Genomic DNA, 13,056 nt, shown 5'->3' with positions numbered 1-13,056 from the left:
TAAGACAGTGCCCCGCAATTCTGAAAACCAGTCTGATTTAGGATTTGATTCAGGGTCCTTGATCACATAATAAGCCTGAAAATTTATTATTTAAAGTAATACTTTCTCATCTAATACATGTCATTGTATCTCTGCTACTGTCCAAAATCATGCCCCTCAAGCATAGCAGAAATTCTAACTCCAGCAGCTGACTTGTACTACAGTCCTTGGCATATTAATTGTGCTGTCTCATGAACAGGATTCAGATATGCAATTAAGCTTCCAAGCTTCCTTCCCTATTGGTTATGAGAAATAATTTACTGATAGCCCATGCAAGCAGTAATTTACATTCTGAGTCCATTAACTAGTAACTGTTAAAGGGATAATGAATAGGAAGGGAAAATTCTCTTCATCATTCCCATAGCGTAGAAGAGGAAGTAAATGGGAACTTTCTCACCCTGTGATCTCACTAGCCTGTTTTACCTCTGTACTTCCTGGTTTTACGCTGTCTAAAATCACAATACAGTTCAACAGCTTTTAGTTGCTCAAGCCACACACTTTGGACATAATTTTCTAATACATGGAATTAAATTTAATATAATAAATATTCACTGCAAAAAAGCTCAAAGGGGTACAGAAGTCATGATTTTCTCTCTGCACACTGTATCTGTAGTAATGCACTTTATAAACAACTGTCTCACTCTTGACATTTGAAACAACTGTTTTTGATGGCAGAGAAAGGTAACGGAGACAGTAATTTTCAAACTTCAGTACAGAGGTTCAGACTAAATTTGGAAACTATTTAATTGGGCTATTTTAATTCAACTGTTTCTATACCTTTCTCTTCTCCCAGTTGAACTTCTTAATGGTTTCTCAAAGATGACTGAAAGTTAGAACTTTAGGACTTTATTCTTGATTTAGTCAGTCACGTTCTTTGAGTCAGCTTCCCTATCTATGAAATAAGAATATTGATTAAAATAATAAATTAGGATTAGGATCCACTAATGTGTTATGTGTCTGCTCTACAACATAGACATCTACACAGATTTCTTACCAATCAGTTTTAGAGAAGCCCACCAACTTAAGACTTTTACTTCTCAATTTTGTACAGTCCCATAGATTAGCCTTGTGGTACAACTGTGTACTCAGACCTGACCAAGTGGAGAGATCAGGTCCTACTCTCCTGTTCTGCTCAGTGCCCCTTCTAAGGCAACAGAATTCCTCTATGTACATTTCAGGGTAAAACCTGCGCTATAAAAATAGCAGTAATATATGGTACCCAATGGAAATAAGGTCCGTTATTACGAACAAAAACATTGAAAGCATAGTTTCAACATTCTCCTGGGATGAACAAAAGTTTGTATTCATTGTTTTACCTCTTCAGATTTTCAGCTGAATCTTCCAATTCCTCAGATTCCATGTGAAACACACTAGAAAATGAATCCTGGAATATCAAGAGGATAGTTTAATATATCAGTGTATAAGACTGTCATAAGTTAGAACAGTAGTATTAATGAAAAGTTTGTTGCAGTTATCAAAACCTATAATAAACTTCATTTCAAATCTAACAGCAAGCATACAGGATCCCAACACAAAACTATCTTTAAATATCATTTAAATACAACTTTAAATATCATTCAAGTGTCTTGAATCTCTGGTGATCGCCCTGAGAAGAAATGCCAGTATTTACAATCTGTCAGTGCAGAACTTTAACATTCATTCGGTTCTAGACATGCTTTGCTTGGACAGTTGAGGACATCAAAAACTTCTAAACATATTGACTGATCTCTGTGTTGCTTTTCATGCAGCTTTTCTTGACAGTCAAGAAGCCTGAATGTAGAGAGAAATTAGATTCTCTCTGTACTAAACATTCAGACTACAGATTTCAAACTAGGTGCTGGAGTTTATCTGACTGGCAAGGACAGTGTGAATATGTGAATACAAAAACTATGTAAATTCCTCTTCTGTATTCTTGTGTGCAGAAGTGACTCATTTAAATACAGTGAGAGGTGGGATTGTGGCAGATGATCACAAGTGCTGTGTGTTATTGCTGTACTACAGAACCTGGAGATGCTTCCTCACTTCCAGATCTTAGTAGACCTGTATCTATAACAAGTAGTAAAACTAGCAATCCCAGTACAAGATGGAGGCATGCAACAATCTCCTGCTCCTTGTTCTGCAGCTTATTTTCAATAGGAAGTAAACACAGGTGGGCAGACTGGGAAGGGGTTGTGCTTTGCTTCAGTGAGCCAGGATCCTGAGACAGGCCATGATTCTGTTTAGATACTTTGTTTAGATATTCCCTGCTTAGTTATACTCCAGAAATAAGAAGCGCTGTCAAAACTGATTCTGCACAGGAAGCAACAGCCACATTTTTTTCTCCCAGCCTTTTCCTTTTTTCTGTCACCCACCAGTAGCCAAGACAACTAGTTATGAGAGTTCAACATTCAAGCTCTATGCCACAGAAGAGAGCTTAAAACCACAGTTTACCTACAGGTAGTGCAAAATAGCTGCATAAATGGCAGTCTGGCCTATGCAAAGACTGAAACCTCCCATGTCAACACCTAACCCGAGTAGGCGCTCTAATAGAAAAGACAGAGAACAAAAAGGTGCAGAATGTAACTCTGGGTTTGAATTACAATTGAGTCAGAACGGAGGGAGGCCCACACTGCTCCCAGGGAATAAGTACTTCTGCCTTTAGACAAAAAACATACTCACAGGACAATCTTCATCCACTATGAAGATGGTACACCTCTGCACTTGCATGAAGGATATTATAGTGGCAGCTATCTTCTTCAGAATTACTTCCAAAGACTGCTGCTCTTCAAAAATCAGGCTGGCAAGATCAAGAAGCACCTGGGGAAAAGGTCTTTTGTGAAATTTTGACTAACTGTGATTTAAGCAATAATTATCATTATTCTTCTTCTCTTCCCTGAATCAAGGAAGCCAACATGTATGTCTGTGACAAAAACTAAGTTTTGGCTCTCACACAGACTGCAAGGTACATAATAACCAGCTTGATGCTTTTGATGGAAGAAATAAACAGCATAGTTAGCTGTCTGATGGTTTTGGTCAGAAAGACAGAATAGGTTTAGGCATTAACAATTCATCAAATGAAACCTGAGAAATCCACACAGTTATTTGTCCTTAGGAAACCAACTAGTTTCTCATGGCTCATGTGCATTCTGAAAACAGTGATATTTAAATTTCTTAAGACTTTTGAACACAATTATCTGTTGTAATTCTAACAGATCCTAACGAACTTGTTTGGTGAAAACATCCTTTAGATACAGTCTGCTGTATTTCAAAGCTGCTGCCAAAGAACTTAGCTGCTCAGGTAAGCTCACATTATATTCCTTTTTACTCACAAAAAGCATGGAGCTAATTTGAAAAGATTATCCAAATTTGTACCAATTTACAAACACTGATAGTTACTTGGAAACTCAGACCTACCAGAAAATTGTTAAAACAACATCTGCCTACTTGTTTCTGCAAAATCTTTCCATACCATATAGGCAGACATATTCATACGTAAAGGCCATGGCATTAATGATCCATCTGTGATAAAGATGGCTGCAAAATACAGTTACATTAATCAGAAGGAAATTCAGTTTTCCATCTGATCATTACTGAAAGTATGGTTAGTGACTATTTGTAGTTGTAGTAAACTAAAGGAGCAATCTGTATAACCTCTACCGCTCTGTACAGATAATTCCATCTGAAATTTCTGGAGCATATACATCTCCAGTTGTGTATTGTATACAGTGAACCACAGGATAACTTCAGGCAATATCAAGTATATTGACATGGAGTTAATTTTCTGACATGTAGTTTTACCTTCCTCCCCTTGATAATCCACTTCTCACAGTCCAAGCTGGAATGTGCCCAGCTGCTTCTCTGTGCAGTTAGTTAGAGCTTTATTAGAGATACACAGCAGCCAGAGTAATTAAAAATAGCCAAGGACTAACTACCATATGAGAAATATTAGGAGCAGGCACTGATTACTAGCTAACCACTGTAATACCTGTATTCCTGGGACAAACCTGTTAACCATACCTGATTACGCCTGTTCTCAAGCAAAGATGTCTCATACAATTGAGCGTTGTGAAGAACAATTCCACAGAATGCCAAATATGCAGCAAAATCCTGAAGACAAATGAACATCAACACCTCATGAAGATTATGTCTTACAGCTTCTTAACTATATTCAAAGATAAGCTACTGCAATTTTTTGTTCTCGCTTTGAAGTATTAGTTGGTATTTTTAAGTTATTTTTGGTGACCATACATTCGGGTGTGGGCTTTTTTCCCGTTACTCATCATTTGTTATTTCCTCAAGAATCTCTTCTTTCCTTTTTAAATAGTGATCTTCACAGTTTATCCTGGTAAAGGTAGGATTGATACAAGAAGCAGCTCAGAGGAATCAAGTGATTTTGCAACAATGCATATTTAATCTAGAAAAACTGAGTGCAGACAACCAGCCTCTCTCATTTTGGGGAATTCAGTCTCTTGGAAAGTAGAAATAAAATTTTAGTAGTATAGCAAACCCACACTTTTTCCCTTTCAGAATGGGATTAATTCTGATATCCTGCAGATATTCAGTATCCATTCTGTTGTAAAGGGGAAGTCTTCAAAGGGAAAGGGTGAATTCTGGTATTTTTATTGCTGAGAGTTAAGTCAACTTCCTCAGCATGAGTGCAGCCTGGTTTTCACTATGAATGTGAATTTTCAATCTGAATGTGAAGTTGGGAAATGTTTGGAAAGCAACTTCAGTGTAAGAATTAGGAATCAAGGTGCTGTCTACTCTACTGATTCTCTCATATACTGTTCATAATTTATCCAAAACATTTTCTCATCCTGCAATTGTTATATTGAGAAGTGATACATTATTTAACAAAGAATCACTGCATGAATTTAAATATTCAAAAAATATTTTTGGGGAATGCCAGGAGAGTCAGAATAAATAAATAAATAAAAAATTATGCCTACTAAAAGTTGTGAAACTGTTTTACAATGTATTTCAGTAGAGCAAGCCTGCATTTCAGAGATGTATGAGAGATGCTATGCTGATCCAGAAATTAAAACTATTTCACATCCACACTTCTCAGAGCCTCATAAAGAAAGAAAGAAAATCACAGTATTACCAGGTATTTTTACTTTTTCAGAGATGTTTAATTTTTGCGAACTTTAAAATTTCTGATCAGCATTAAATGTAGTAACATATCCATCCCCCATTCCCCTGTGAAAATAGAAGACATAAAGGTCCAGCTTTTATACCTTTTCATCTTGTTCAGTGAACGTGCCTCCAATTCCAGATTTCTTATTGATTGCTTGAGCTACACCAACAACCTAGTGTATTCAAAATGGAGTAATTAGATAAATTTTAGGAGTTTGTCATTGGATTCTATTTCTAGACTTATTTATAGAAGATAATAAATGATCATTACAGGTATTCATGTGGTTGACCTTTGGATAAGAGAAGATATTTAAGCCTGTTTTTTCCCAGTTTATTCATGTAACAAATAGCTGAGAATGAACCTGAAATATCAAAAGAAAAAAAAGTGGCATGAGTCCTGGATACTCTTACAAAAAGGGGTTGATTTGATCCAAATTTGATTCTCTAAAATGGATTAATCATCTCCCTGAAAGACAATAATAGTGTGTGCTTCTGTAGTCATAAGCCAAACCACACAACAGCTCTCTGAAGTTCATCTGCTTGTGTGTGTAGAAAACACCCTTCCTGCCAGCTCTGACAAAATTTCCAAAACACAGCCTCCTTACAGGATCTAGAGTTTGGCTACAGTGATCTTTTTGCATTTTGTATCTCCCTAAATCTGACCAGATTCATTTTCATCTGCTGAAAAATAGTATACAAAGGTTGTGTTCCCGCCAGACCCAAGTTTGTCACTCAAACTAACTACGTTTTTAAAGGTAGGCTTTTACTAAGACCACATTAAACAAACATTGAGAAAAGTATTTTTTTATGCTTCAGCTGGTAGCTGGACTGTCCTTCTTGCCAAGACATGCTGATACCTTGCCATTTAAAATTATTTTTCCTATGGAGCAACTCAGAAAGTAGGGAGGAATCTTGGTTTACAGGTAGAGAAGCGAAGCAAAGGGTATAGTCATTCACAGGTCCTGCAGGACATCTGCAGTGGACCAAAGAAGCAAACTCATATGCCCTGATCAACACTAAAGGCTTTCCAGAAAGTAGTTCTGCACATGGCTTAAGTAACCTAGGTTTCAAATGGACAATGTAATAGGATCACCAGCCAAGCAGCTTCATGAATTAGGGCTGCCCACTTAAGTAAATCGGTGCACAGATAGTAACAAAGAGAGTTTATCTGAACTAGAAAAAAAACACTATGATTTATGAAATAAAGACATCAACAGACCAGCCCCTTTACCACCTATGTAGGCTAGTCTCCTTTTAGGTTTAAGTGGAAGAAAATGGAATCCATGTAACAATAAACCAAGCCAGATTACACATCTAGTTTTGTTCTTACAAAGTTCTGTCTAAATTATGTTAAATCCCAAGTTATGCTTTTTTAGTACAGAAATAATCTGTGGTAAAATTGGATTTCAAGTTTCTGAACATAATTCCACGAACTGGGAAATTAAAACATGATTTCTTACAAAACAGAAAACATTCCCTTTAAGGACAGTCAATTACAGCCCAATCTGCTGGTGCTTTGATAACTTTCTACACAGAGAACAGTTAGCCAATAAACATGATCTCTGGATAAAGGATGTTGGTTTAGATTTTAAAAGAATGTGAAATGAATGTGGGAGAATAACACAGCTGTTTAAGCATGATGCTTTTGTTACTGCCAGTCTTTGTGGAGTTCAGTTCCGCATCCTGGTGAGAGCCTCCCAGGAAATTAGTCTGCCTTGCAAACAGAAGAACTCCTTATAAAAATGAAAGTGAAATTCAGATCTTTGCTTAGTACTGATTCCAGTTTCTAAAGGAGGCTCTAACACCAACGTCTGGGGACTAATGAAACTGGGTGGTTGCTTTGGAATTCATATTCAACATAGACATTGATAATGTCTGGTAAGGAGACACTGGTTAACTTGGATCTGTTTTTCAGAGCCCAAAGAAAACCAGAGAATATAAAGAAAACTTTGTAAAAGTCAGCATGAAGAGAAAGTGAGCATGTCTTTAAAAAAATAACTCATCGGGGTAGTCTTTCTGTAGATTCCCCACTGCAGTTATTCAAGCTGTGTACTGGCAGTGACCATTCTGTCCTGTAAACTAGTTTAAACTTTTGGATTCTGTGCTTATCCTTGTACTTCTATGCTTCTACTCCTCCGAGTCATAAATTATCCATGTAATTTCACAGCACACTAAAACTCGAAGGCTTTCAGGAAAGACAGGTTACTTTCAGTTGAGATATTGCTGACTATCACTGTCAGTAAGGTGAAAATGAGGTTTTCTAACTCAAATATTTTGTCATTACATTAAAAAAGGTTATTTGTTTCTAGTATTATACTACACATTACTAATACACACTTTTGTTCTCTATTAAAATAAATTGTTACTACGACAAATGTTTCTCATGCATAAACATTTCCTAGATGATAGGCTTTCAAGGCCTTAGCCTTTCCCCAATATTATTCAGTATGTTTCCACTCCTTTGTAGACCTTGCAAATCATTACTAATCTGACTTTAGGCTTAAAACAATTGGAAAAAGTATAGTTTCCTTGATTTGTGAAGTAAAAAAAAAAATAAATAAAATATTCTGATTGTTAGTGAGTAATGACAAGTTTCTATAATTGGTATCAAGAGCGGGCGCTATACAGTGGTGAACCCAATGATGACGGATAAGAAAGGGACCAAAGTAGATGACCTTCAGAGGAAGGTGCCAAGTGGAGGGTGGGGGCAATTATTTCTGAACTGCTGCTTACATTGGTACCCAGAAATAAAGCCCACAGCTTATGGTATCAAGGTGAATAGCGACTTGCAGCACCTGGAATGGGTTTAGGTTAAGGCAGAGCTGAAAGAGGAGCAGCACCAGACCAAGAGGTTGGCAAGGGAGGCTGGAAACTGGGAGGAGCTACAAGTCATTCACTAAACCCCTGCACTTTCTTGCAGTTAGACCGTTCATCTATTTAATTAGCTAAATATCATCTGCTAAACTCAGTAAGTCTGCTGTGCAGTAAACTCAGAGGCTGGAATGTGCCAGAACAGGTAAAGCCCACCTAACCAAGTACAGTAACATGAAAGAGTACGTAGTAAGAAGCCATAAAGTACATAAAACTTCTGATTGTTTTTAGATTTTTTGGGCAAGATTACAACAAATGATTGACAAAGCTGCAAAGAACTTCCTTTGTTTGAGATCCAAGCAGCATAAGACCAATGCAAGGTGTTAATGATGGTATATTTTTCATCTTGCTTTTTTGGGGATAAACAATATCAGAAGAAAAGAGTGTGGTGTGCATGTATGAAGAGTTGTACTTAAATTAATCATTAAATTTATAGTTGATAAACTGATGGAAAGCATACAGTTTTGTTTTTGTAATGGAAAAGATGACAATTTACTAGGTCTCAGCCAAGCCTTCCCAAAAATACTGATGTCACAAATAAGGTCATTGTTCTGCAGCGTAAATCACTGCCAACTGTGGGCTCAAAAATGTCTGTCTGAAATAAAGCTTAACTGTCAGCTCTATTCTATACAACCCAGTTTTTCCCAGTCAGCTTTTCATTTACTTCAGTGAGGAATATGTCTTATCCAGTGAACTTTCTTAATATAATAACAATGTACAACCAGCCTTACATACTTCTGTAGCAGACTTTGAATAGTAATCAAATCCTTTAACCAGTCAATATGCTTTCATGTTAACCTACATGTGCAAAGATTAATGGTTAGGCCTTTTCTCGTACCACTGTCTTCTGTGGGTATTTATTTATTTAATATTTTTTTTTTCAGTTTTGATCCAACATGAGCCGCGACAACTTTAATGAGGTCAGAAGCTTTTTAAAGCATCCAAAAGGTGAGTGCTTTTGCCTTGTGTAAACACACCCCCTCCATGAAAGGAAAGTCTGTGGTGCTTAAAAAAAGCTATAAGAAAACAGTAAAAGGACCATATTAATACAGCAGAAAGACTATTTAGGTTTCCTTTATCAGAAATCTGCAGTGCTAATATGTTAGCAAAGGCATGTGTTCCAAGAGCAATGGTCATTTTTGGTCTTTGTTAAGATCTTTAATAAAAGGTTTTAGCTGAAGAGGGAGGGAGTAATGAAGAGAAGAAACCTGCTAAAAATTCATGGTTGTCTTAATGATGCTAAAAACTTTGTGCAGATGCAATTTTTTTTGTTGTTTCAGTGGCATTTCAAGCTTTTAAAGACAACTTTGTAGTATGTGCCATTTTTTCCCATACAAAATAAGCAGTTCTAAAAAATAAATTTGTCCAAATTCTGGCCTCATTTCCTTCACTACAAATTCCAGTGAACTTCACTAAATTCTGTAGAATGTGCCATAGAAACAGTAATGAGAAAAGCCTCAGATGGATAGTATTTAGCCATTGGAGTCTTGCTGGCAACCAGGTAATTAAGAGAAGATGTAGGAAACTCAAGAGGATCTGTTCCTGTTACTAAAGTAATTACATAATTAGGACAAAAGTAAATCATGTGGTAGCATTTCAGGCCACTGAGAACATATGCCTACATTTTAGAGAATACTAAGCACAGTATGAAACACAAATCCTCATTTATCTAACTTAATATAAACAAATACAAAATGACAGTAGGCCTAATCTGTGATCTCCAGGCTGGGAGTCATGTTTGCACTAGCAGAAAAATCAAATCCAAGATGACTGACTGCTCTGAGCTCAGCTATACAGAAAACAGTCAGATAACAGGTACACTAAAAGTATGAAATTTTTGTGGCAATAAACAAGGCATATCTGAGATAAAGCTTGGAGAATACTAAAAATATTACAGTCCACTCAAACAACTGCTCATCAAAACACTGTTCCAGTCTAACAAAAAGGTGGTTTTTAAGTTACTTAAGCACAGTGTTCTGTGTATCTTTAATTCTCTAACAGGCAGGCACCAAGTGAACTTTTTGAAAATTGAATGCTGTAGCAATGAAGCAAAGGTATGTATGTTGGAAATCTTGTCTTTTTCCTACTAGGCCTACAGAATTATCCTGTATATTCCTTGTTCACCCAATATAAAACTAGTAGGAAAGAAAGGGGTTAAAAACAGCAGTGAAAGGGGATGACCACTAGAAAAGCTTAAGGTAGTATGGCAGACTGAAGAAAACCAAGACTAAGGCAGAGGAAAGACTGAAGTATCTGCTTATACTTTGCTACCTGTGAGCTTATGGCCTAATCCCCAAAGTAACCAGTCAGCTGTTGAGTGCTATGCACTTTTTCATGGGTTTCACCTCCAGTCTGAGTAGGTAATTTTATATATATATATATACACACACACACAATACAATGAGATTATAGAATAAGGTATATCTATAGTAGTCATGCAGTTCCTAATGAGAACCTTCATCCAGGTTTGCTGTATTGAAAGCACAAAAAGGGTGGCCAGAGAGGAACAAGCTGTATGTAAAGGACCCCTTTAAAGTCTGTTGGAACAATTCCCCTTGGATGAGAAACCAAGAACTTCTGTTATTTTCCATTCAGATCACATAAGACAAACATAGACCATGAAGACAAAAAGCAATTCTGATGATGGAATTGTTCTCTCACTTTCAGTCCCAAAAAGGGAGAAAAAAACCCCTCCAGCAGTTACTGTGTCAATATCCACATCTGTTGTGCCACATCTGAACACAGGTTTCCTAATTGTATTTTTGCTGGAAACACAAGTAATATTCAAGTGCTGTTACTTGTTCTGTAACCTTTCTTCTTGATCGTTACCTGTTATCCCATTTAATAAAGCCTGATCCACATTACAAGGAGACATTTCTTCTCGTTATCACAGAACTTTACTACTATTTTCTTGCAATAGCCATCTCCTGCCTCTAAAAGTATCAGGGTACCTACAGTATTTCCCAGTAGATGATGACTGATGACATCGGTGCTGATAACTCTGCTCTGAATTTTATCTGGATTGTTTCACGCTGTGATTTTTTTACTCACTAAGATTACAGGCCTAACTCCGTGAAAGCTGTTCCAGCTCTACAGGCAGCTAGGGCCCTTTTTAGTTTGTTCTTACTTCAGCTGACCTAAAAGTATAATTAATACAATTTTGCTTCCTAAGATGTATTTTTTTTTTTTAATTTACTTTGCTGGTATGTGAAGAAAAATGACATTAAACCAAAGAATGGTAACAGGAAGAGGGAAACTCAACTTTCCTCTCATTTTTGAATATGGGAACATAGCTACTTGAGAAGACAAAGTAGTTTTAACCTTACTTTGTTCTCATGGTCTTGTAGAGCTTTGATTCAGGCTTATAAAATTATCCTGCAGGGACAGAACTGTATTTACAGACTTTCATTTTTAATCAACAAAACTTTCAAATCCTCTTCTATCATTCATGCCAGCAGTTGCCTGCATGATTTCCAGCAGTCTAGCTACTATAACACATGTCTCAGCATAAGCTGAAAATCCACTCAAGAAGCAAATTACTGATCTCTATAATCCTGCCGCAAGACTGCTACTGAAGCCTGAGTTAGTTTGCTTAAAGTTGGCTTGGCTAGATCTACGCTGTCCTGCAGTGACTGCAATGTATTATACCTGAAGTGACCACTGTGGGAGAAAGTAACTTAGCTGGCTCACATGTCTGGTCACATTTTATACAATACAATTAAACAGGATATTTTCAAAGGCTGTTGTAAATAGACTAGCACCCCCGATTTGCTGGGAAGAGCTTCCCAGTGACAGGAGATAGGGCAAAGTAAACAACAAACTGAACAATTGGAGTGAGCACTGCCAGAATAAAACAGTTCCCTAGCCAATTAGTAGGAAGTTCAATCTTACATACTCTGAGCCTGGGAGGTAGGTCTCAGTTAATTCAGCTAAAAGTTCCAATATGAGAAAATCCTACAGATTTTAGTAGAAATTAAAACTGAAATTTAATTTCATGGAAATTATTTTGCACAGCTGAAATTAAAAAAAATGCTGAAGTAACAAAAAAAAAATATGTCATTCCTGTAGATGTTCTACAGGAGCTGCAATGACTGTGCATCAGAGACCATCCATTGTACAGACATTCCAAAGCAGTTAAGAGAGCTGTACTGAGCAGCACTTCTGGCTAACTCCACAAGCTGGTTTGAGCTTCCCTAGTAAATTCTGTCAAATTTTGCTAAAATAACTGTTTGTTTACAAATGTCTACAAAACCAGATGGAGAAATCTGAGGTGATAAGTATTTGCAACAACTTCTGTAGGCCTTTTTCTGAGTCTCTGAATCCAAGACGAAACAAAATCGGAAGAAAGTGCCACTGCATTTACTGACTTCATTACAGGAGCTCTAGAGGGCAAATCAGTACCATTTGAAGCTTCTGAAAAATTAAAGGTTTAAGGATACACCAGGAATGAAAGCTGCTTTTTGAGATACACAGTGCTGAACTGCCACAAACTTCAGTCTTCTGCCAGTAGTGGCAAAATCCTGACTTCTGTATGAGCACTGTCGCACTGAAATGGTTAGCACTAATAGCTACAGCTCAAGCCTGTGGCCAGCAATACCAGTTTCCTCTTGCAAAAGTAATAGCCATGGTAACTCTGTTGCACAAGGTGGCTAGCACTAACTTTTCTGTTGTGGTTTCTGTACTATTGAGGATAATAATTCAGTCAGTGTGGAAGGTTTTGATGTGTTCTTTGATAACATGTTGATAATCCAAGCAGCAAGTCTTACACACTGATGTCTAGATAGCTGTATACAGTTAGCTCGTACAGAAGAATCACCAGGAAAGGAAATCTTTCAAGATCAAAATAGGATCTTTGCTATGGCTTCACATTCACCTTATGGCAAATCTGAATACAGGGATAGATGCTAAAATTATCTGACTTAGAGCCATTGTGTTTTCCTTTTAAAGCAGAATACAACTGATTACCCAAGGCCTTCCTTCCTCCTTGTTTTCTTCAGTGGCAATAACCAGCAAATGATACAGCCTTGCATG

The 13,056-nt window shown here is 37.0% G+C and overlaps 1 protein-coding gene across 5 annotated transcripts in view; it reads right to left on the bottom strand.

Annotated features, from left to right (window-relative positions):
• The window catches only part of PDE5A (phosphodiesterase 5A), a 139,637-nt gene that overhangs the window by 35,696 nt on the left and 90,885 nt on the right, over positions 1–13,056 (bottom strand). For all 5 annotated transcript variants that reach the window (XM_027797560.2, XM_055721547.1, XM_055721555.1 and 2 more), the window contains 4 exons: positions 5,256–5,327; positions 4,036–4,125; positions 2,698–2,835; positions 1,356–1,423 (listed from right to left, as the gene is read on the bottom strand). In XM_027797560.2, coding sequence (XP_027653361.1) covers positions 1,356–1,423; positions 2,698–2,835; positions 4,036–4,125; positions 5,256–5,327 — 368 coding nt within the window. The remainder of the gene's footprint in view (positions 1–1,355; positions 1,424–2,697; positions 2,836–4,035; positions 4,126–5,255; positions 5,328–13,056) is intronic.

This window comes from Falco cherrug, chromosome 1 (genome assembly GCF_023634085.1).
Source record: "Falco cherrug isolate bFalChe1 chromosome 1, bFalChe1.pri, whole genome shotgun sequence".
In the NCBI taxonomy this organism is placed as follows: domain Eukaryota; kingdom Metazoa; phylum Chordata; class Aves; order Falconiformes; family Falconidae; genus Falco; species Falco cherrug.
Note: the sequence above shows the minus strand (reverse complement) of the source record. Positions and strands in the feature narration are given on the sequence as shown.